Source organism: Pleurodeles waltl, chromosome 10, assembly GCF_031143425.1.
Source record: "Pleurodeles waltl isolate 20211129_DDA chromosome 10, aPleWal1.hap1.20221129, whole genome shotgun sequence".
NCBI lineage: Eukaryota > Metazoa > Chordata > Amphibia > Caudata > Salamandridae > Pleurodeles > Pleurodeles waltl.
Genome location: NC_090449.1, coordinates 463,755,837 through 463,781,317, shown reverse-complemented (window position 1 = coordinate 463,781,317; position 25,481 = coordinate 463,755,837). Strand labels below are relative to the sequence as shown.

The 25,481-nt window shown below is 43.3% G+C and overlaps 1 protein-coding gene across 1 annotated transcript in view; it reads left to right on the top strand.

Moving 5' to 3' along the window:
• The window catches only part of LOC138262431 (clathrin coat assembly protein AP180-like), a 122,042-nt gene that overhangs the window by 42,823 nt on the left and 53,738 nt on the right, over window positions 1-25,481 (top strand). The window contains exons 5-8 of the mRNA XM_069212330.1: window positions 179-256; window positions 372-568; window positions 947-1,031; window positions 10,910-10,993. Of these exons, the coding sequence (XP_069068431.1) occupies window positions 179-256; window positions 372-568; window positions 947-1,031; window positions 10,910-10,993 (444 nt within the window). The remainder of the gene's footprint in view (window positions 1-178; window positions 257-371; window positions 569-946; window positions 1,032-10,909; window positions 10,994-25,481) is intronic.

Here is a 25,481-nt window from a genome sequence, read left to right as displayed (position 1 = left end):
AATTTCCATCTAGGTGATTTTAATTCTGGCTTGTCAAATTATTGTACCTTCTTCTTTAATTGCATGTGCATGTCTGTCGTGAAATACTTGAAGTGACAATGGCCACCATTTACATTTTCTAACCTCAGAATATTTGCTGAGCATTCTGAAAATAAACACATTATTGATCTTGTTGTAGATTTATTTGACTCTGTATCAGAAGTACCAACAGCTCCCAAGTCTGACACTGCACCTCACGTTGATCTACTTGATTCAGGTAACAAATCACACCCTCTCAGTTAAATGTTTCAATTGCATGGCTTGTGTTTGCTGCTTTATCTCGCAAGAAATGAAACATTATTTGCCAATGATTTGCCCTTGTTTTTTGAAAGATGCTTTTTCATCTGCTTCCCATGGGGTTTCTCCTTTGGCTGAGAGTTCTCTCACTGCTGATCTGCTGTCCGGTGAGTGGTGGTTCTACATGTCACATCATTTTCTTTCAAATACTATGATGGTTGTAGTATTGAAGAACTCCGCATTTAAAAAGTGTGAGCGCCAGATTGAAAACACACAGACCCTTTGTACTCTTGTAAACTTATTTTTAGCTTTAATTCATACCAGAAAAACGATTCAGTGTTTGAAGCTTAAGAGACACATTACACACTGCATAAAGTCTCCCTAGTCTATTTTGCATTTATGTGCTTATGTGCCACTGCAATAAACTAATCCCGACATCACAAATAATTCCATGTATCCAGACTTTCGTCTGCACTACATTGATTGAAAAGGCAACTGGGGAATCGATATCACTGATCTCACTATTATTAAATGTTGACTTGTTTTGAGCTTCCTTTACTTTTAGTGTGTTGGTTGCAGCATTGTGATACACATTTTTATAAATAATATATCATCAAAGCAAAATATTTATATTCAGATTAATTTTCATCCCAATTTGTGTTTATTCTAGACGATACATTTGCAGCCCCCCCCTCCTGTACCCACAGCTTCTCCTGCAAAAGTGGACTCTTCTGCTGTGATAGATTTATTTGGTGGTGGGTATGATTCCTTCATTGCTGCATACAATTGCTGTATCTCGTCTAATCAGTATGCATAAAACATGTGAATTCACACTACTGTACTTAGTCTGTTTGGCCTATTTTTACTTGTGCGATTAACTATTTCCTAATATTTGGATTTTGTAAAGTGTTGTACATAACTGTGGCGTTGCCTCAGTGCTCATCAAGAGGGAACAAGCAGTGAATGGGAGCGGGCGATTTGTGCGAAAACAGAAGCATCCACTGCAATGTCCACTAATGCCCCCTTGGCAGTTAAGGGTGTGAAGTCTTAGTAGTGGGTCAGCAGTCAGTTAAATGAAGCTCCTACAGTGCCCACAAGGTCAAAAGTCAAAATTCATCTGACAAACGCTGGGTAGGAAGGACCTTTTTATCTCAGCCAGCTAATAATTTCATAATGACCAAGAACTCTGAAAACCATGATTGCAAATCTATTCATTGCATACCCTGATTACACTTTCAATGTATTACAGTAAACTACAAAAGCAGAATGCCAATGTACACCATGTTATGTACAGTTTGTCACATAACCAGCCACCATGTGTTATCTTTTATTACTTATTGGATTATGAGTGAATGGATACATACATTAGCCCTTTGCATTTTGAAAAATCCCTAATCGCTGGTGTGAGAGCTAGAAAAAGTCAGGTGGAACATTTAGTTTGTAGATAGGTGATGATGTCAAACATTTGAAAAGGATCCTTATTAGCTAGAGGAACTGGGTGTTGTAGATAATCTGTTCCAAAGTCGAAGTCTCCTGAATGGACACAATTGTGTTGCATTAGTTATACATCTGTTTATATGAACCTTCACCGATTATCTTTCTTGATGATCCAGAAATCGTAGGAAAGTAGATGAAAAAGAGAAGGCCTTTACATTAGTGTAAGAAAGAAGTGAAAATGGGACCAGGTGTGGAATCTTTGCAGGGTTGCTGCTATACTTCCAAACTGGGCCCAAGTCTAAGTAGCCTTTCCTCTGAGGCCTCAACAGAGATGGAGCGCTTTCCTGCATGCTGGACTGGGTCGGCCAGGAAAAGCTGACTTGAATGCAGGAAGATCTGCACACATTCCAGCTTACTGAAAGTTCTGTTGGAAGGATGTGTCTACAGACTGAGGTCACCTGGGAGCAAAATATTTGTATAGACCAACTAGCCAGCAAATGTAAGAACATAATTACAATTCACTATCTTGAGGGTGAGCCTAAACCATCCTGAGCCATCAGGTTACCATAAGGTGCCCACTTCCCCATCTCCTTGCCATCGCTATATTCTACTATCATGCTTTGATTTTTCTCGTTATATAAGATGAGAACTTCCATGGGACTGTTTCAAATGAAAAAAATTATAATTTAAATAAATATGCAGTAATCTGTTTTTTATCCTCCTGGCTAAATGAACTGAATTGTTTCTTTATTGCAGATATGATATGCTTTTTCATATTTCCCCAATAAGAAGAGTGTTACGCTCAAAATCCATTAGAGAAGGTATCAAACAATAGAAATAAAGTTTGGTTATTGTTAGAAATGGGTTTTTTGATTGACTAGGGTATGCACCAAAGTCAGGTAGAACCCACCACTCTAGTCAGGGGAAGTAAGTTACACACCAAAGCTAACCTGTGCTCACCCCCAGTAGCTTGGCACAGAGCAACACACTAGCACAGAAACACAATAAACATACCACAAAAGAGATTTCACGTCGGATTATATAAAAGATATGAAATATATTATGCATGAAACAAAACCAAAACAATAGGAATCATAATTAGAAGGCATTGCATGTAAGTAGTACAATGGGATTCAGCATTCTGCTAATGTAAGGCAAGAAAATCAGTCTATATGAGTGAGCATTTTTGCACGCGATGCAGGAATAAATTGTCACCATAGATGCAGCAGAAAAAGTACAGAAATGGCACTTTACATTCCTGGGATTGATAGCTTCCACAGGAATGTAATATCTTGCTAGACATAAAGACCAATTTGCAGGGAAAGCACAACGATCACTCCCTATTATAACACATAGGGTACAGCATACTGATGCTTCTACTAAGCTTTACATAGTATTTGAGGTTCTATACATAAGTCAGAGGGTCCCCTGCACACCTTTTATCTGCATTACAGTAATCTCCAACTCTCAAAAATAACGCATGTTTCTAGCGGCAATCTCTTACCACTCTCGCTGACCTCATCGAGGTTTCTTCCTGTAAGGCTATGATGGAATCAGTTCCCCCCAGGTCGGTCCAAAATGAGGGGGGGCACACACAATGTGAATGATGGAGGGGAGGCCGCACTTGGTCCCCCCGCTTTACGAAATGGTGAAAGGAAGCTGTCCGCAGTGCAGCAGAGGGAAGCACAGGAGCTGTGGCCTCGCTCATGGGGCCCGCGTTGGTCGAAGGGAGAGGCTCAGAAAGGCAGTGGAAGTGTCCTCCTTACAAAAGGGCTATCCTCAGTGGCACTTCAGCAGTGTAGTGTACCTGGCCCGTGGGTGTGAGGAATCTTCTGTCGGCTTGGCCGAAGTCCTTGGGAAGAGGGTGCATGACAGCCATTAGTGTAAGCTTTGTTTTTGCTGAGGCAACCTGCTGCATTCATGCTGGTTGGGGTATTCCATTGAGGTTGCACGTGTGCTGTAATCCTGATGTTCCTTTGGTTAAGCACTGACATGTGGTGGGGATCAGAAACTTATACAGTGCTTCACATGCACTGGAGAGCAAGGAGGCTGGTCCCACACACTATGCTTAAATGCATGGGGGCAGTCTGTCACGGCCCCAGAGGACACACAAACAGCGCTCCCCATGTGCTAGAGAAGGGAGAATGCAGAGCGCTCACCATGCACTAGTGGCATAAGTATAGTATTGATATAAATCACTTACCATGCTATATAATTGCAGGGGCAGGAACCAAGGCTCGCCAAACACTTGGGACCTGGGAGAACATTTGGTAGGGGGGACACAAGGCAGGCAGCAGTAGGCAGGTAGACCAGCACAACCAGTCCAACAGTCCTGATGGCTATCTCTCCTGGTACCTCCTGTAGGGTCCTTGTAGAACAGAGCCAGGGAGCAGCTGGCAACAGGGCAACAATAGAAAAGCAATCCAGCAAGTCCTTTAGGCCATCCAGCCAGTACCAGGGCAACAGCAGAAGAGCATTTCAGATGAGTGAGTCCTTGAGCAGTTCAACAGTCCTCCTGACAGAGGCTTAGTCCCACTTCCAAAAGTGCTCTGAAAAACATGGGGTAAGGGCCACTGTACTTATACTCAAAAATGTCTTTGACGTAAGGGGTCACTTAAAAGAAACGCTTTCAAGTGTACACAGACCTCTTTGAACCCATCCCTGGCTCCAGACATCAGTAGGGGGTAAATCGACCCTTGGTGTGATGGCTGGGTGCAGCCTATTGATATGTAAAGTGTGAAAAACCTCTCATTTTCCCATTTTCCCAGCCCAAGAAGACTGTCAGTATGCAGATGGATGGAGATGCCTCTCCTGTCGCATCCAGCACTTCCTGTGTGGTGGCTGTCTGGAAAGTATGGATAAAGAGTAACTGTCACTCTGCCGTAGACATGGATTGGTGTCAGGCTGCAAAGCACCTAGAGTTTTAAACTCTTTCTAAAAGTGGCATTTCTAAAATAGTAATGCAAAATCCAACTATACCAGTAAACCGGATTTTTCACTACCATGCCACGCATGCCAACACTACTCCTTTCAGATAATAAATTACCACTTAAAATTAAATAAGGGAATTCTCAATGCTAACCTATGAGAGGAGCAGCCCTCACAGTAGTGAAAAACTAAACAGGCCGTTTGTCACTACGAGGGCATATAAAACATAAAAGCACATGTCCTACCTTTTATCTCCACAGCACCCTGACCTTAGGGCTGTCGAAGGCCTACCTTTGGGGTGACTTGGGTGTAGTAAAAGGTGATTTAAGGCCTTGGCAAGTAGTTTGAAATACTAAGTTAAGGTGACAGTAAACTGCGCACACAGGCATTGCAGTGTAGGGCTCGAAATGGGTTTGAAAGGCTACTTCTGTGGGTTGTGTAATCTATGCCTGTACCTGTAAGAGCCAGGGCTAATTTACAGGCCCTGGGTATATGCTATACCACTTTAGAAGGGACTAACAGATACATTAAATATGCCAAACAGGTGTAAGCCAACCATGCCATGTTTTAGGGGAGAGAGCACATACACTTTATCACTGATTAACAGTGGTAAAGTGCCAAGACTCTCAAAGCCAACAAAAAGGTGGTCTGAAAACTAGGAGGAGGAGGGCAAAACGTTAGGGATAACCCTGCAGAAAGGGCCATTTTCAACATTTATCAATAAAATAATTACATGGAAATGAAAGTTATGGGGATTCAACAAAAAAAATATGTATTCAAATATATTAAATTTTAACAAATTAGGAAAAGCCTATGAAAGTGTCAAGACTGGTGCCTGGCCTAGATACCCAGGAAGAAGGTTGAAATTATTTATTTGTGACTCATTTAGGACCAGTACTGTGTGTTTATATGCACACCACAAACTAAATTTAAAGTAATTCACACATTCAGTGGTCCTGAAACTGGGTGTGCTGGCTAGAATAAAGAGATCTGTTCAATTCAAAGGGCAGGCAAAGATCAGCCTGCCTAATTTGTAGTCCAGCGAGGTGGAGCACCTCACCCAGGTGATGAAAGAAATGCTGTGGAAACCTGTACTGGTGGAGTACTTGCCTCTGGGTACAGCCAGGCACCGGTCTAAGCAATACATTTGCAGGGAATATGAAAGAAAGGCTGGGGAGGAAGAAGGATTCATTTTCAATTATAGATGATCAGGACACTATTTGAAGGCAGTCCACTGCTCATCTGAATTAGACATCCCTTGCTGGAGCAGAGAAACCGGCAAATACAGGCCAGCAGAAGAAAATAAAACATGTGACACCTCATATTTGGGTGCAGGATGCCAAGATGGGTTTGAGTATTAGCAACACTTAGCCATATTAGTAAAATCTCAGATTGTGAGGCTTGGCTGTCCTTTTTAACATATTTACTCCACAAGGTAGCAGATATTAGCAGATTGCACATACAACACCATTGCTGTCTTTTGGTATTATAAAGTAACCTAAACACCAAATTAGTGTCATGTAGACTTACACTACAATGTTTGAAAGTAAATTGTAAAATATATGCATGAGAAGAAACTTCTTTTTGTAAGAAACTACTGTATGAAAATGAGCTCTATTTTGAGGCAAACCTTGTTAGCAAGTTGTAACAGTTTCAATAATTGGGTAAATTGCCTGCAAGTAACCCATTACTGCTTGGGCAGCATTTGGTCACAAACTAAAGTTCCTTTATCATGTTATTTAACAACCTACTAACAAATTGAATTCTGTTTTGGAAGCCTGCCAGGTGAGTAGTCCTTACAGAGGATTCAAGAAGGCAAGAGTGGGCTACATAACACTATTAACAGCGTCATGACTTCAAGTGCAGCCCAGAATGGAAACATTAGAATCCTTGCTCTACCAATCCCCCTCAAGTTGTCCCAAGACAATTGTGAGCACTGCTTATGACCTCACATATTACATAATTTGTGACCGGTTAAATTACATTAATTATGACATCACTAATGAGATTTCATATGGCATCATTGATGAGTGTAACTCCAATACTCCAAGTGCGTTTGTCTGGGTCAAAGACTTACCTTCTGACTTAGCCTTTTTATGTAGCTCAGAGCCCTCCAGCAGAATATATTTGAAGCAGTATCCGGTGTAGCTGCATCAAAAGTGGACACTTCTTCTGCAAGGTCCACCAGACAGTTCCTGAGGAAGTAAAAAATCTTCCCAACTCTCATGATTCCTGGACCAGATCATTAGGGTTATTTCTATGGCTCTCTGGATCTCAAGGGCAGCACTTGAGGGCCAGGACTCACTAGCGCGAGGACATCAGCAATGTAATTTCCAAGTACAGTTGGTACTGGTTAAGGGATCACTTCAGAAAAAAGACAACTTGCAGAAAAGAATTGCTGCTAACTGACTCTTGGAGTCCACTTCTTTGTCCTGGGCACACGAGGGAGCAAGTGTAGTCCTTCAGGCTGCTGTCAGGTCACAGGCAGCAGGTCCAGTCCTCTTCTGATCTTCCACGTGACCAGAAACTGTTTTGAAGAGGGTACCACAGGATACCACATTTATGGTTGGCACTAACTAATCGGTGGAAGGGATTCCTGGCGACTACTTTACCAGTGAGGTTAACACTTTTTCAGCAGTTCCCATTTGCCCTACTGCCAACAATCCCACAGGATTCCCTCACTTATAAAATCCAAGATGGGCAACCCCTTCCCCCGTCTGCAGAGTTCTAGTGTCCACCTAGAGGTATGGCTAGGGATTTGAGCAGTCCTATGTGTCCTCTCCAAACCAGTTAGAGGGGTAGCTTCCTTTCAACTGGATTCAGATCGAGCCTGGCTAATTTTGACCTTGAGGACAAGAGCTTTCCTTTCTTAAAGTCTCTCCTTGCATTAGGTTATGAATGGGCAGTTTTCACCTCTTTCTCTTTCAAGTTAATGAAATTCCTGGGGCCACCCCAGGTGTCCTTCCTGGGCTGATAACGGTCAAATGCCCAGCACCCAGCCAGCCTGTCACCAGGCCCAAGCCATTCATTTGTCTGGGAGCAGTTTTCACACTTCCTTAAGGGGAAGTACATTTTGGGAATCTGCTAGAGGCTAATGCAAACTAGCCTCTGGGAACTTCAGGCAGAAAAAGGGTAACTTTCTAAAAGTGACTTTTTTTTAATAAACATTGATATATTGATAGTAAAATATTTTTGAATAACTAGTTTAGTTATTTCCAATCAAGGGTTATAGATTCATGTTTATAGCCTATACTGGCATTTTCTAGCATCCATTTACAGTCCTGCCATTGGAAATACATTTTGGGGGCTAGTCATTGGAGGAACATGCCAGATTTAATTTTGCACAAGCCCTACTTTGAAATATTAGGCACCCTACCTTGTGGGCGACAGGTTATTCTCAGGGGATACTTATTAATATTTAAAAGCAGAGTAACCACCTGTCAAAAGGGTTATTTTCACAAGCTTGACAGCAGGTTTTTGGCTGCTGCAGCCAGACTACACAGGATAGGAGTAAAACCCCATTTGATATGACCATTCGTGGATGGCACAACAGGTGCTGCGGTTCACAGGTGGCATTTAACTTTATAGCACACAGTATAACTTCCATACCATAGTCTAGGGTCTAGCAGGCAAGTTATGCATGCCAATCAGGGATAATCCAATGTAACTATGTTTAAAAGGGAAGCACAGGTACTTTCCTGGTGATTAGCAGGACTAAAAGTTTGCAGAGTTATAAAACCAGCAAAAATAAGGTCTAGAAAAAGACAGTAAAATCCAAATAGCCCATACAGAAAATACAGATTTGCTACAGGCCCATATCAAACCCAACCCCTGCTGCCTCTCTCAAACTTAAGTATACAGAAAAGATGTATGGAATACTTGAATTAATCTCTGGTACTGGTATTACTCTGAACTGCATCCCAGCCCATCATTACTTTGTATTCCATGCCACACTGTTTTGACCCAGGCCATATGCATGGATAGAATGTGTTAGTTCATCCCAGTGGACTGAAAAGCCTAATAAGGTGAAACCTGTCTTGGATTGCTTGTGTTCAGATTCAAGGAGGACCTGGCAGTCTGGGCTGGCCTGGTCCTAATGTTGCAGGGTCGAGACTGATTCGCATATGACTGGGTCCAAACTGAGGTGGCATGGTGTGCAAAATAATGGACAGGGTGTGGCTTCCAGTCAAAACCATTGGCTAGAGAGATCGGAAATTGATTTTCAACTCATGGTTGATCCTATATTCTTCCCAGTCGACCGCAAAGGAGCACATTAACAAACTTCTTTCATACCTGTCCTGAAGTTATTTCTCAAAATTCTTATTGCCATCAAAGTCAATCCTGACAACACTTTTTCAGCCTCCAGTCAACTGTGAAAAACAAAATAATTAACTTCTTAGATAGTATTTTGTTCTGGCTAATAGTCACTTATCTTATTTTTGTAACAAACTAAAGACTTAACTTGTATTTTCAGAAAGCAAATCATACGGATATTCAGCACTGTTACACTTATATTCCTAGCATGTGTTAACCATAGATACCCGGCTTAATGACAATTTAGGAAGCGGGATAGAAAGGTACAGCGCATTTGACTCTTTTGATGGACCTTCAGTCCCCTCTGTGTTGGAAAATGATGAATAAACATGGACAGCTTAATTATTGTCGCTCATATATAGTTTTTCTTTGGGATACTGAATTATTAGTCTTTGGTTGAACGATTTTGGTGACTGTTGATTACCTTTTATTTGAATAAGTAAAGTATCACAACTATAAATGAATCTCAGGCCTTTTTTTAATTTTTGCGATCTGTTTAACTGTTAATAGAACTTAGTTCAATGAGGAGGGGTATGTGCCTAGGTATCCATTATTTAATGATTGGGGTGTGTTTGAATATATCCTTTGATAAACTCTTTTTTGTACCTTAAACACCTGATTGAATAACATTGACAGTTTTGAACACCCTAGGCAGAAAATAAAATACAGAAATGGTGGCTTTATATAGTGGGGTGCTAACATCATAGGACAGGTTGTTACCACTATATGTAATCATTCAAACGTAGGCTCAGTAAGCCAGGTCCTGACTATAAATTTGGAGAACTACACAAAATGTCAGGTAACTACTGCTAATTTGAGTGCTTCACAGTAGGCCAGGGGGCTAACAAAGTATTTTGGGGCAGCATTGGTGACCCCTTTATGATGCCATTACATTAATTATTGTGCATAGAGGAAAAGTCTGTCACGTCATTGCAAGTTCTCACAAATGTGTATGGGCTGAACAAGAGCATCCATAGCTGGACTGAAATTTAGGCTAGCATGATTTTCATAAGATTGTCTTCACAGATGCTAAGGATAGGAAATCGGTCACATTTAACCAGGACTATCTCATACTTCACCAAAGAATATTATGAAACTAAAGCAGTAACAAGAATAATAGCTTATAATTGACTTGTGTGTCAGTAACTTGATTATTCACTGGATCACCATTTAAGCCAGTAATGCATTGAGTTGTACATACCTCCACCCTTAATCTCAAACATTTCTGAGAGAATTACAAAATAAACATTTTATTCATATAAACATATAAATGCCCAATCACAAAAGCTAGTTCTCAAAAAGTGGTCACATGGTGGGCAAGTGACAAAGTAAGAAGAGATTATATAGAGGTAAAAATCAGCTGACTCAGGACTCCTAAAATAATGAGACTAGTCAATAACATAAAAAATCAAGTAGAAGATTGTGTGACCCAAGGAAGTAGCTGTATGAGATTCAGCAGCATTTTGACTGCATCAGGGGTTAAAAGGTCATCAGGAATGAGAAGGATGAGAGCACCAACCGTTGCAAGCCTATGCCCTATAGAAGGTCACTCAGTTAAGGTATAAGGTATGAGAAGAAGCCACTGGAGAGAATTTTCAGCAATGGTACTTGAAGAAGGCCCAGAACATGACTTTAGGCGTAGGTACATTTAATAAGTGATACATTTGGTGCCAAGCTAATGAGGGTCCAGACTGTATAATCCTTGGCACAGTGGAAGGTAATTAATAACATGATGCAGTGAGTTGCTGTCACAGTGCACAGACGGGGCAAGTCTCCATGTCATAACTCTTGGCCCTAAATGATAATACTACATGGCCAGCCATCACCAGACTTGATTTATGTGCGGCTCCAGGTCATAATTCCATTGTACTCTGTGTTGCCATTTGTGGAATAACCTTGCACTTACTGCAGTGTTTCATCACCATTCATGCTAAATTTCGGGAATACTCTGCAGATGCCTTTGGAGGATGCACTACAGAACCACAATCCACAGCGCAAGCAGTATCTAGCTCATCAGCTTCTGCAGACCTCCTTGCTGGTAATAAACATATTTTCTAGCTTTTTCAGAAATGCCTTGCCTTTACCAAGGTCGTGCATTGCTATTGTACTTGCCTCTTGTTACTAAGATGCTGACTTGCTTTAAGTTTGTGCAAAATTGTTATTACATGTCATGTATTATTATATGCCGTGTGCATGTATGCCAGTAAATATTGTAACATATAGCTAAAATATGATTCTTTTTTATTTATGTGATCAGTGTAGTGGTTATGATTTATGTATCTTGATTTATGCCAGTTTATTTTCATATGTTGGTTATATAATTGCAAGAATTGTAGGAACGGAAGACATTTGCAAGTGTTTTTACTCTATATACATGTTGTGGTCCTAATTACATAATACCATCTGCCATTGGTTGTGATATTCATAACCCACTGGGCAGTGAAGACTGGATATAAATGGATTACATAAAGTAATTGATCGCCCTCCTGCCTAGTCAGATAAAAAACGGCTAAACACTTGTCTTGCCATTTTTATTGCAGAAATGTCTTTGCTTTCATGAGGAACAATCATGGTTTCCCCACCCTCTTCCCCCACTGGGAGTGGGTCTTGGTGGCTCCCTCCCCTAGACTTGATAAGGTCCCTGCAATCGACTTCGCTGTTTTTGCCAGGTTGGGATTGAATTTTTGCGACGTGATGCTCATGAGCCTTTACCGCTTAAACAGAGGTCCACATAGTCATATCTCTCCACCATTTGCAGATTAATCCTATACAGTGTGAATTGTTTTTTTTTTTCAATATATTGCCTGCTCGCTATGATACCTTGTGTGAAAATCATTGGTTTCTTATTGTCTATGGCCACAATACTATTGAAAGGCATCTGGAAGCTGGTGATAATTTGCTCTAGAAAAATAGTACTGTATCATTTGGATATAATAAACTTTTACTTGATTACTGTTGCCCATTGGGCACTCTAACACAATTCTCAAAATTATTTAGGAGTATATTGTAGTGGGTAGGCGCCAGTTTACAGCTCTGCATGAGTCTTTTCCACCCTCTCTATCTGGAATGTTCATCTTTTTTTGTGTAGAGAATAAACATGGCATTGGCCATGTTTGCTTCAACAGCATGTTTTTCTACACACTTCTCAGCACCACCTTATCAGTATTAAGTCTTTTTTCTGGGTCCAAGACGGGTCAAAAAGCCTCTTTTTCTCCAACATATCTCACCATAAGCATGAAGAGTGAGAATCTTTGCTCCAACAACCTACTATTTTTAAGGAACTGGGGGTGCGTTGTCTACATTGCTGTGTAGCCATTTTAGTTATAGCTTCACACACATTATTTTAACATACTAGGCCTGCCGCTGTGCACTTTAACCTAGATATATTTTATTCAGCTTTGCTTTATTATTGTTATGATAGCAACTTTTACGGTCTTTTTATTTCTCTCTATCTAACTGTTTTTGCCTAGGCCAGCATTCTGTTCTCAAACAAGACATTCTTCCTCACTCTGTGCTTCTTCCAAGGCTGCAGCAAGATAGGTTGGCGGTGAAAGTGGAATAAGTTTAGTCTGTGACATTCATAGAAAATACACATCCTTACATAGGGACATTTTCTACAGAACATCAGCTGTTTTATTATAAAAACACTTCCCTGTCCCTTACACGTTAGAGGGAGATTCCAGCCAGAGAACCACGACTGTATGCTGATTGCTTCGCTACAGCTGTCTTTACAGACTTCAGGCCTTTGCTCAGGTATGGGGAATGATGTCTTCCCATGGGAACCTGAAGGGCAGAATTAGAGCTTAACACGCTGTGCTCTATCATAGCTTAGGTAGGAATTAGTCTATTGACTCTTGTGACAATATGGTAGCATTATTTATGTTTTACTCTCCTTGTCACAATTTTAATCTTGTCATGCTGTATCATCCTGGTTATTGCAGTCCACGCTTTGCTATCTAAGATGCAGTCTCTTTATTAAAGCATTATTGAAACATACTGCCTCTGTTTGTCATTGTGTATGTGACACTAATGTAACTGAGAGAAACGGGTGAGACCTGAGTGACCACGGCTTCCTTGAGAAACCAGTTATGTCATGCTTTCTCCTGCCCTGTGGTAGAGATGACACTGCTAGTTTGCCGGAGCTGAACCCGGATTGGAGTGACAGGTGTCACCTGTAGTGGGTCATACTCAGTCTCCCACACCGCAGGCGATTCTGGCACTCGAAATCCAGTATTCTCATTAAGATAATAAGAGCCTATGCGGCAACATAAACATTAACATGAAAGTAACAAAAACATTAGTCACGCTGCAGAATCCCAATTTGAGCCCCAGGTCTGTTTCCTTACTGTATCTGAGGAATAAACGTCTTCCCAGTTAATTTACAGGTTTTCTCCAGAGATCTTGTGGTGAGTAATAATTTTTATGCAACATCAGTATGTCCTTGCTAACAATATTTTGCAGACTTAAACGTCCTTACTCTCGTTATTAAGTTCTGATGAGGCAAAGTAGGTGTTTTTTTCACCTAAGCGAGTAACCACAGATGCCGCCTCCACATTCACTTTTATAACAATCATAAGCTGTGCACTATACCCATGTTTGTCAAATGCCTCTGTCAATAATAATTTATGAAGAAATAGGACATAGCCTTGTTGATCATTGTTGTATCCCAGGTTGGTTGCTAGACCTACAAAACTCATCCTCCTATTCAAGCTGCTATTGCCATGAAGAGGATTCAATTCTCCAACGGGTGAACTTGTGCAGGGAGAATTAACATCAAGCTCTGGTCATTTGATGGAATTAAACCCCCTTCCATGATCCCTAGAGCTTCTGGTATACTACTTTTATGTAGGTTGGTAGTGCTTGTTTGGATCTGATATTGTGGTACAGCTTTTCAGTACACTGGGTGTTATCTATTGGGCTTATTCTGTTTTCATTTGGTTGGGGTGCAGACATCTCCAGGGATGGATCTGCATTTGGTGATTGTGTGAGTCTCCTCATCTGTATCACAGATAGTGCTACATGTAATACTCAGTTCAATATAGCAAACCTAGGGATGTATGTATGTATGTGCATATTGTTGGCTTGTGTTGGTGTGCACTTGCCTTCTCTGCAGCTGTGAAGCACTGGGGTACCCTACCTGTCTTTTTCTAAATGAACCATGAACCATGAACCTTGATGACCTGGATGACTTTAAAATGAATTGAACTTACAATCTTTCCTGTGAAATATTTATTTTGAAAGACAAACAAAATCATCACTCTGCTCACATTACACAAGGAATCATGTCAGTAACTCACCCACTAGAGGTAAATTTGACAATGTACCAAGAAGTGAACATAAATTCCAATTCCAATTACATGTTTTCTTCATAAGCAGTAAAAATATAAACTGAACAGTCAGATGTATCTATGCTAGCATCATTGGTTTAAGGCTAATTAAGGCTTTAACTCCGGGAGAGAGGATAAGCTCAATTGGTGTTGTCTCTCTACTACTAAATAGCTACAACGATTTACTGAAACGTATTCTGGAGTAAGAACATATTTTCACAGTGTTTGTGGGCAGTACATTGCTTCTCATACTGGACTGCATATTACAACTTTCCAAAATGTAAACCACAATTCTAAGGAAACTGATTGTATAGGGGGCCTGTTACGCTTTCTGATCTGTAGTTTGACATCCCCTAGTAAATAAAAAAGTCAGAGCACTTGACTACTGACATGCAGTTTACTTGGCTGACTTTAAAACCGAAGACAACCATCACATGCATCACCTGTCGCCTACATAGTTTATTGGTCCCAGATTCTGAGAAATCTGTCTACACTCTTTCAGTATGGCAAGCCTTCTTCAATCTGAGACTGATGTCTGAAACTAGTGGTGCTTTCCAGTTTCTTGATTATTAGCTGTCTCAGCCTTAGGGCAGTCTCCCCAATCTTTTTGACCTACAGCTCCATTTTTGCTGATGTTGTTTTTGTTGGCCTTAAGACTGTGCACTTTACCACTGCTAAGCCATGATAAAGTACATGTGCTATCTCCTTCAAAACTGGTGAAATTGGCTTGTACCCAATTGACACATTTACTTTACTTATAAGTCCCTAGGAAAGGTGTGCTGCATGTACCCAGAGCCTGCAAATCAAATGCTACTAGTGAGATGCAGCACGGATTGTGCAACTCACTTAAGTAGCCATTTACACCTGTCTCAGGCCTGTCATTGTAGCCCATGTGTGCAGTTTTAAACTGCTATTTCGACATGGCAAAATACATCTTTTACCAGGTCTAAGCCTTCCGTCATTTTTTTTTTAATGCATGTCATTCCTACGGTAGGTCCCAAAAAGCCCATAGGGCAGGGTGCAGTGTATTATAAAAGTTGGGTATGCACGCTTAGCTTTTACATGCCCTGGTAGTGAAAAACTCTTCAATTGGTTTTCACTACTGCAAAGCCTACCTCTTCCATAGGAATACAGTGGGTTGGCTTACTACATTTAACATTAAATTCAGAGCCAGTAGGAATGTTGAGTTTGGTGTCCAAAGAATTGTAATTTAAAACTCTATTGGTAAGTCACAATTCTGAAACTTCCACTCTTAGAAAGTTGGTATTGTCTTGTCCCAATATTAGGGTCTCTAGTTGGCAAGTGAATGCACCCTCTCTATGTAAGGACCACCACTCTAGTCAGGGTAAGTCAGTTATGCAATGTAATTTAACCTGTGCTCACCCTGTGGTAGCTTGGCACTGAGCAGTCAGACTTAACATAGGAGTGTAGGAGGCTGGCCTGGCTTATAGTGGGTACCTGCTAGTACTTACACCTTGTGCCAGGTCCAGTTATCCCTTATTAGTAGATTAGTAGTGTTCTAGCAGCTTAGGCTGATAGAGGTAGCTATAGCAGAGTAGCTTAGGCTGAACTAGGAGACATGCAAAGCTCCTACTAAACCACTTATATCACATAGTACTATATCATAAGAATCACAATACTCAGATACTAAAAATAAAGATACTTTATTTTAGTGACAATGTGCCAAAAATATTTCAGAGGATATACTCCCTTAGGAGGTAAGTAAAGTACACAAAATATACACACAAACCAAAATCAGGTAAGTAAACAGTTAGAGAAGTAGTACAAACACTGTAGAATACAATAGGATGCAATAGGCCTTGGGGCAACACAAACCATATACTCTAAAAGTGGAATGCGAACCACGAAGGGACCCCAGGCCTAGGGTAGTGTGTAGAGGGTCGCTGGGAGTGTGAGAAAACACTAAGGATGTCCAAGATACCCCACCCCAAGACCCTGAAAAGTAGGAGTAAAGTTACCCTACTTCCCAGAAACACACAAGTCGTGATAGGAGATTCTGCAAAGAGAACAACGGACTACAAAGCACTGAAGACGGATTGCTGGACCTGAGGACCTGTAAAGGAAGGGTATCAAGTCCAAGAGTCACGAAAGTGTCCGGGGGGGGCAGGAGCCCACTAACCCCCCGATGAAGGTGCAAAAGGGTTTGCCTCCGGGTGGAAGAAGCTGAATATTCTGCAACAACGGCGTGCTGGAGGACGCTGAGTTGTTTCCACGCAGAAAGACCGCAAACAAGCCTTGCTTGCTGCAAGATTCACAGTTGAGGAAAATGGGTGCTGCCCTGGCCCAGGAAGAACCAGGAGAGGTCGCCCCTTGGAGGAGGAGACAGAGGGGGTGCTCAGCAGCACAGAGAGGCCACGCAGAAGCAGGCAGCACCCGCAGAAACACTTGAACAGGCGTTCAAGAAATCTGAGCACGGGGTCGTCTCAACACTACAAAAGAGGGTCCCACAAAGCCGATGGTCAACTCAGTGAGTTGAGCAATGCAGGACGGAGTGCTGGGGACCTGGGCTATGCTGTGCACGAAGGATTCCTCGCAAAAGTGCACAGAAGCCCGAGCAGCTGCAGACCACGCAGTACAAAGGATTACTGTCTGGCGTGGGAAGGCAAGGACTTATCTCCACCAAATTTGGACAGAAGGACCACTGGACTGTTGAGGTCACTTGGATCCAGCTCCTGTGTTCCAGGGACCACGCTCGTCAAGATGAGAGGGGACCCAGAGGACTGGTGATGCAGAAGTTTGGTGCCTGCGTTAGCAGGAGGAAGATTCTGTCAACCCACAGGAGATTTCTTCTTGGCTTCCAGTGCAAGGTGAAAGCAGACAGCCCTCAGAGCATGCACCACCAGGAAACAGTTGAGAAAGTCAGCAGGATTAGGTGCTACAATGTTGCTGGTAGTCGTCTTGCTACTTTGTTGTGGTTTTGCAGGCGTCCTGGAGCAGTCAGCGGTCGATCCTTGGCAGAAGTCGAAGAGGGAGACGCGCAGGAACTCTGGTGAGCTCTTGCATTCTTTATCTGACAAGAAACCCACAGAGAGACCATAAATAGCCCTCAGAGGAGGATTGGCTACCTAATCCAGGTAAGCACCTATCAGGAGGGGTCTCTGATGTCACCTGCTGGCACTGGCCACTCAAAGGCCTCCATTGTGCCCTCACACCTCTGCATTCAAGATGGTAGAGGTCTGGGACACACTGGAGGAGCTCTGGGCACCACCCCTGGGGTGGTGATGGACAGGAGAGTGGTCACTCCCCTTTCCTTTGTCCAGTTTCACACCAGAACAGGGGCTGGGGGATCCCTGAACCGGTGTAGACTGGCTTATGCAAGGAGGGCACCATCTGTGCCCTTCAAAGCATTTTCAGAGGCTGGGGGGAGGCTACTCCTCCCCAGCCCTTAACACCTACTTCCAAAGGGAGAGGGTGTAATACCCTCTCTCAGAGGAAATCCTTTGTTCTGCCTTCCTGGGACTGGGCTGCCCAGACCCCAGGAGGGCAGAAGCCTGTCTGTGGGTTTGCAGCAGCGGTAGCTGCAGTGAAAACCCCAGAGAGCTAGTTTGGCAGTACCCGGGGTCCATGCTGGAGCCCCGGGGATGCATGGGATTTGCACCCCAATACCAGATGTGGATTGGGGGGGACAATTCCATGATCTTAGACATGTTACATGGCTGTATTCAGAGTTACCATTGTGAAGCTACATATAGGTATTGACCTATATGTAGTGCACGCATGTAATGGTGTCCGCACACTCACAAAGTTTGGGGAAATTGCCCTGAACAATGTGGGGGCACTTTGGCTAGTGCCAGGTTGCCTCACACTTAGTAACTTTGCACCTAACCTTCACTAAGTGAGAGTTAGACATATAGGTGACTTATACGTTACTTAAGCGCAGTGTAAAATGGCTGTGAAATAACGTGGATGTGTAATATTGGTTGAGCTCCCTATGGGTGGCAAAAGAAATGCTGCAGCCCATAGGGATCTCTTGGTACCCCAATACCCTGGGTACCTAGGAACCATATTCTAGGGAATTATAAGGGTGTTCCAGTGTGCCAATCAGAATTGCAAAAATGGTCACTAGCCTGCAGTGACAATTGTAAAGACAGAGAGAGCATAAGCACTGAGGTTTTGGTTAGCAGAGCCTCAGTGACACAGGCACCACACATGGAACACATTTAGGCCACAAACTATGAGCACTGGGGTCCTGGCTAGCAGGATCCCAGTGAGACAGTAAAAGCACCCTGACATATACTCACAAACAGGCCAAAAGTGGGGGTAGAAAGGTTAGAAAGAGGCTACCTTCCTACAAGGAGGCAATGTGTAATGTATTTGTACAATACCTGGTTACAGCAACGTAGTGAAAGACATCACAAGACTCCACATCAGTTTAGAAAGATGTGTAATATTTGTCTTAGTAAAGTGCAAACCAACAAAAATGTTAATGTTTTAACAAGGTATGCAATTGTAGTGGTGAAAACATACTAGCGACAGTCCGATCCTTTATGGTGATGCCTGGGGAAGGAGACAGGGATTTTCTCAATGTAAACGCATGCATACCATCCTTCACAAGTATTATGGCAAGAATGCAAGAACATGGTGATTTAGTTGAACTGGGTGGGTTTTGGGCCACCTATGTGAACGCAGATCGGCGTGCACAGTACTTTTCCTTAGCATCTGCAATGCAAAGGCAAGTCACGCTGGAGTCCGATGCAGCTGACTCAAGACAGTGAGGGCAGGCACAGCAGTCTCCCTTCATCTGGACTCTCAGGGGTGGAGAGGGGATCAGTGTCACGTAGTGAGTGGTCCTCCCCCATCTGATGGATGTTGGCCGCATGGGGCCACGCTGGGTTACTTTTGCAGTGCAGGTTTGGGGAAACCAGGCACCTGTAACAGTCTGTGATCAGCAGTGCAGACAATGAGTTTTCAGTTGGGGCACAGTGTGTGTACATGCAGGCTTTTGCAAAACGGCAGCAGGCCCACCAAAAGATGCCCAAGGCTGATCGTGGGCAAATCCAGGAGGGTCGGACTCAGAAGTAGCTAACAGCAGTTGTGCGGAGGAAGTCTTTGACGGCCTTGAGACTTCCCTGAAAAGGGGGCAAGCCAACAGACCCTTGGAGATTCTTTGGTGTAAGGATGTAGAGAACAGGTCCAGTCCTTTCTCACTCCAGCGTAGGCAGCAGGCCAACACAGCAAACCAGGTTGCAAAGTCTCAGTCCCTCCTACAGCACAGCAAGCAGTCGGACAGCACAGGAATGCAGTTGCAGCGTGGCAGTCCCTCCTGGTAGCACAGCAGTCCTTCTTCCTAGCAGAATGTTCTTGGTTCCAGTAGGATTCTGATTTGATGAGGTTTAGGGTCCAATACTTATACCCCAATGTGCCTTTGAAGTAGTGGAATGTTCAAAGAGGCCTTTGAAGATGACAATGTCCCTTCCCTTCCTTCCCTGGCTCAGGCACTCTGCAGGTGGTTATTTTGCCCTATTCAGATGTCAGCTCATCCCGCCCCATCTAACTCAGGAAGACCCATCAGTCTGCAGATGTTACACCCATGTTCCTTTAGTGTGGGACATTCTAGAGGAAATGCACAAAGCCCAGCCGTCATCTATCCCAGACATGTATTCAGAGACAGGCAGAGGCACAGAATGGTTAAAGTAAGAACATGCCAATCTTTTAAAAGTGGTATGTTCAGACTTAAAATTTAACTTCAACTTCACCATAAGTTGTGATTTTAAACTGTGAGTCCATCGACACCAAACTCCACATATCTGTCTTTTCCCAATTGAAAGTTACAGTTATAGGATGCTTTAAGGTAACCCCATTTTTAAACATTGGGAAGGATAAGCCTTGCAGTAGTAAAAAAAAAAAAAAAAAGACAATTATAGTAATTATTTTGCTACCTGGACATGTTAAACTTAAAACTACATGTCCAACTTTTTACGTACACTACACCCTGACCTAGGGGCTAACCAGGAGTGACTTATGTGTAATAAAAAGGAAGGTTTGGGTCTGGCAACCGGGTGCACTGTCATTTTGCAGTGGCAGTTTAAAACTGCACACTCAGCCTCTGCAGTGTCGAGACGGGGCCACTCACCTGAAAAGCAGGATGTCTGCAGGGGCGATGGTATGCACCCCGACCTCCTGGAACACCTCTCGGCACTTCCTGGTGGACACAGAAACCCTGGCAGGTGTCCCAAAAAGAAAGGGGGAGTGAAAGAGAAAGACAAACCACTGCCACGTCTTGCAGGTCCAGCCAGGCACCCTGTAACTTCGGGGGGCAGGTCATTGTTGACAGAGTGAGAGTGGTAGTAGAGTTAGTGCACTTAACTTCCTTTAAACTGAATCTCTCTTACTGATATGGGCACGGGAGCGGTAGAAGAACACCGGGATGCTCAGCTCTTTTGTTGGATAATAATAACTGTTAGCACAATCACTAACACTGCATTACTAAAAACCCAAACTGAGTACCATAACAATAAGTACTACGACACTAGGGCTGGCTTCACAGAGATTCACTGTTGCACACTACAATTAGAACTGTGGTTGCACTTATCATGCACAAGAAAGACAAACAAGTGCATTAATTATATCACGTACAACTTTCCTGCATGCATAGGGTTAAACTAAAAGAAACAAAAACAATCCAAGAAATACAAATGTTCACTCTGGGTTTAAACAGTTAGGGTGGCACAATTTGATTTGGTTTCACTGTGTGAGAAAAACCCTTCAAAAGCAAATTCCTTAAACCTGAAACTCAGGCATGAATGACACAATTTAAATCCAAGAGTTATGCTATTAGAGAAAGAAAAGTCATGGAAATGCTCTTTTAAAATTGCACTGTCACTTTTTGTAATACTTGAGCTCAAGCAGATTTCCTGAAGCACATTTAGTCAAGTAACTATAATAATAATGTAGAATGTTCAGAAATGCATTTGTCTCTTCAAGATAAGCACTCTGGCAAAATACGAGGTCTGAAATACACCAGCTGTTCTTGGAAAGCACAGCGCTAAAAGAACAAACTCCCTGGAGAATACTAGTCACTTAGCTGCAGTCTTTTCCGGAGTGTTGGAGGAATGCCTGGTGTCAGCTGGTACAGGAACAAAGAAAAGAATTGCCTCAAAAGTCCTGAATAAGAGGATGACATCAGGGGCTGGACTTCCAAATCAGATGCTGAGATCAGGAAGCAAAACAAAGCCAAGCAGGGAGGCATGCTTCACTCTTCTATTTATAGCCAATCTGCAAAGAAGTTGAGTTTCCACATGTGGATGAGTCACCACACCCAATTAGAAGCACGTCTACACCACAACCAATTAGAAGCATATGTCTACACCTGCTCACATTAGCAAACAAACATTGGTAAAACAAGCATTGATAAAACCAATTGTGTAACACAGCACATCATGTTTACTTAGAAACATGAAGGTTTAACCCAGAACAGATATATCATTTAACCCTAATCCCTGGGGATGCTGACACACAACCCAGGAGGCACCTTGGGGATTCCTGACATGCAGTGACAGGCCTGAGATATGTTTGAAAAGCTGCTATAGTGGGTGGCACAATCAGTGATACAGGCCCACTAGTAGCATTTAATTTTACAGGCACTGGACACATAAAATATGCTTTACTAGGGACTTACAAGTAAATTAAATATGCCAATTGTGAAGAAGCCAGTGTCCCCATGTTTAGATTACAGAGCATCTGCACTTTAGCACTGTTCAGCAGTGGTGAAGTGCTCAGAATCCTAACGCCAGCGAAAATGAAGTCAGAAAAACAGGACATCAGAGGGCAAAATGTTACGGGAGATACCTCAAGGATGTCCGGTCTAACACCTACCATTTGGTGCCTGCAGCCTGTTTTCCTGGTCACGTGGCTAGGAGTAGCTGGCTGTTGGTCTTTGTGTACTGCTCCCAAACACTGAGACAAGGGAACATAGGTGTTACCAGAGCCTCATGGACAGAAAAGGCTCCATCCATCTTGAACCCAGCGCCTGGACTCTACTTGCTGCAAGTCTTGTCCTCCAGTGGTGCAACCCCAGTCCCGGACGCTTAGAAGTGAGCCTGAATGAGCTTTGACAGGTCCTTTGTGGTCCTGTGAGCGGAACCGATGTAGCGCAATGCATGGTCTTGCAGCCACTTCGGAACCGCAGCTGCCTGACAAAGCATCAACGCAGGCCTTTCCATTCCAAACCCCTCGTTAACGATGCAGGACTTCACATCTTTGTAACTTCTCTGGAACTGCGGGTATGCGATGCATCTTCAACGCAGAACTTAACACCCTAAGTCCCTCATCATCAGCATCCTTGACAGTGATGCAGGACTCCACATCGCATCCCTACAGCTCCTTTGAACCGCTGCTGCGCAACCCATGCTTGACAAAGGATCTTGCAACACTCCACAAAACAGGATTCAAGGTACTTTTGTACAGCCGGCGTAACTTGGTCCCTGTATCCCGCCTGCACTCCATCACGATTGCCTAACTTGGCCCCAGTCAAGCACTACAGTTGTCGCTTTGCACTTTTAGGCACTGTTTTACCTTAAATCTTTAACATTGCATATTTCTAATTCTACTGGTTGGATTATTGTCCTGTCGTTGTCAAATAATTTAGTAAGTTGTGTTCTATTTTGTAATCTGGTGTAGTATTTTTCTTGTGTTGTGTTTTCACTTTATTACTGTTTGAAGTGCTGCATAAATATCTTACACCTTGTCTTTAAGTTAAGCCTGATTGCTTTTGTGATAACCTACCAGAGGGTTAAGTACACGCTGATTGGAGGTTTGATTGTGTTTCACCCTGACAGAGATTATGGTTCCAACTCCCTCAACTTGTAAACCAGTTTCCAACCCTGATCATCTCTTCCACTTTAGGCATCTTATGCTCAGGCCCTTAGCTTTTGCGCGACCACTGCAGATAGCAGAATAACTTTATCTTTTTGTGGAGCACCTTCATGTCTCCTTTGAACATGTGTATGAAATGGTTAGTTGCCATAGATTCTAGTCTTCTACCATTCCTCTCCTAGGTCTCTGTTGTAAAGTGGGTTCCGCCCATGTAATCTTCCTGGATCTTTTTGCTTGTAAATACCTGAGTCTTTGACTTTTACTCTGAGTGATCCTCACTACCAGAGTCTCACTCATGGTAAATTCATGGTAAACTGACAGAGTGCCAACCACCAGTGTCTGCCTTTTAAGATGAGGCTGGTGTAGGGTAGAGACCCTGAACTGGTTACAAGTGAGTATGTGACGCATTGGCGCACTGCTTGTGTCAGACTACTGTTTTGGTCAGCCCAGTAGCTGTGCACAGGTAGTTTGTTATAAAAGGGACAGTTCAGGGATTTATACTGACTTAGGATAGGCCTTATCATGTGAGTGGGTGTAAAACCTGACAAGCTGAGGTAGTGGATCCCCAAACTGTTTTTTTTTTAAGGAGGTTTTGCTGGTTCTCTTTGAATGGCCTTTAGGCCCTGAGCACTAACCCACTGAAAAAGTATGTGAATGTGCGCACACTCATACTACATACACTAGGAAGTGGTGCTACCCAATATGTGCACACTGGCACATTGGTGTTTTCACATATATTGAACCTGTCACAGCAGACCTGTATGGGCGCACTTGCACCTTTTTGGTGATCCTTAACTTGAGTCCAATCTGCCACTCCAGGCATGTGCATGCACTAGGGCACATGTAACCAGGAAGCACACAATACCCATGTGTGTTCTCAGAGCTGCTATGTCCATAGGGGAAAGATTATAATTAATCCCTGCTGCAATAGTGGATTGCAGTGGAGCGGCCTCATGATGTTAACTATCATTGGATTCACAATGATAAACGGCTTCTCATGGTTTAAAGGTGGTTTCATCAATGACACCATAGAAATGCCACTTCTAGAAAGTGGGCATTTCTATGTTCTAAAATCTCTTTGTGTGTGTTGTAATTTAGCTTCATTGCACTGTAAGCAGGGGAGAAAAGCACATCTGTGCATTCTCTGGTAACAGCTATAAAACGTAGGCAACTGAAACGACAGACCTCTGCCATTTGAGGGCCTAGCTACATAGATTGGAGGAAAAGGTTCTGACACTTGGCCTCTCGGAGCCAGAGCATGGCATCACTAAAGATAAAGATCCGCATTCCACAGCCCCATGGCAGACAGGTCCGAAATTTTGGGAAGACATGTCCAAACTTCAAAGGCACACTTGAGTATAACCATGAGTACCACACTTAAGCAACTCAAAGATACACTAGCAGGGACGTGGGACCAGTACGGCTGGACCCCGTGGTGCACACTGCCAGACGAATGTGTTATGCACAGGAGCATTTAGTGTCCTTGAAAGGGATGCGGGCACCCTTCCTTCATCCTGGCTGGCCTGGGCAGATTACCTGATGCTGTGTGGCTCTTTGAAGTGTGCTCTCCAGGGGCTTGTTGGTTTACCCCCTGTTCTGCCTGGAGGTCTCAGGGACATCAAAGACCTCCTGTGAGGGACCTACCCCATCTACAGGTGACATCTGGAGAGCGGTGCCCTCCTCCATGCCTACATCTTCTGCTGCACTCCACTTGATACCAACAGTGTGAAAGGAGAATAAGTATTGCGCCTTAAGTCCAGAATTGCCTGGTACAGAGTTTTCAAGGTACAGGCCACACTTAGAGTGGGGCTCTTCATTGTGGGTCCATTGCAAGCCTGTGGGAGTCATTATGACCTCGGCAGTGAGTGTTAATGTGGCAGTAGCACCGCAAACTGGCTTGCGGGACATACCGCCACATTATGAGAATGTCGAGTTGGCTGCAGCCAACCCAACACTTCTCCACTAATACCGCCATGGTGGTATCAGCCGCTGAGCCAGAGATGTCAATCTTCAGCCCGGTGGCCGGCACAGTACCGCCGGCAGCGTTATGAGCCTGCATACCACCATGGTTTCCCTGTCACCAGTAGGTGGCTTCCACACCCCCCAACACACACCAGATGCACCCAACCCCTCAATCCAAAGGCCCCCCAACCCCCATACATACACTAATCCCCACCCCAACATTCAAATACATGCCCCCACCCCAATCCAAACACCCCCCACCCCTTCCTATTCTCTCACTGACACCCCCACCCCCCATACACCCACACACCCACAGACACGCACCACAATGGACAGATGGTAACCGCAGTGGAGGTATTTTGATGGCTGTCACCGCAGTGGTAGGCGGTTTTTACCGCCAAT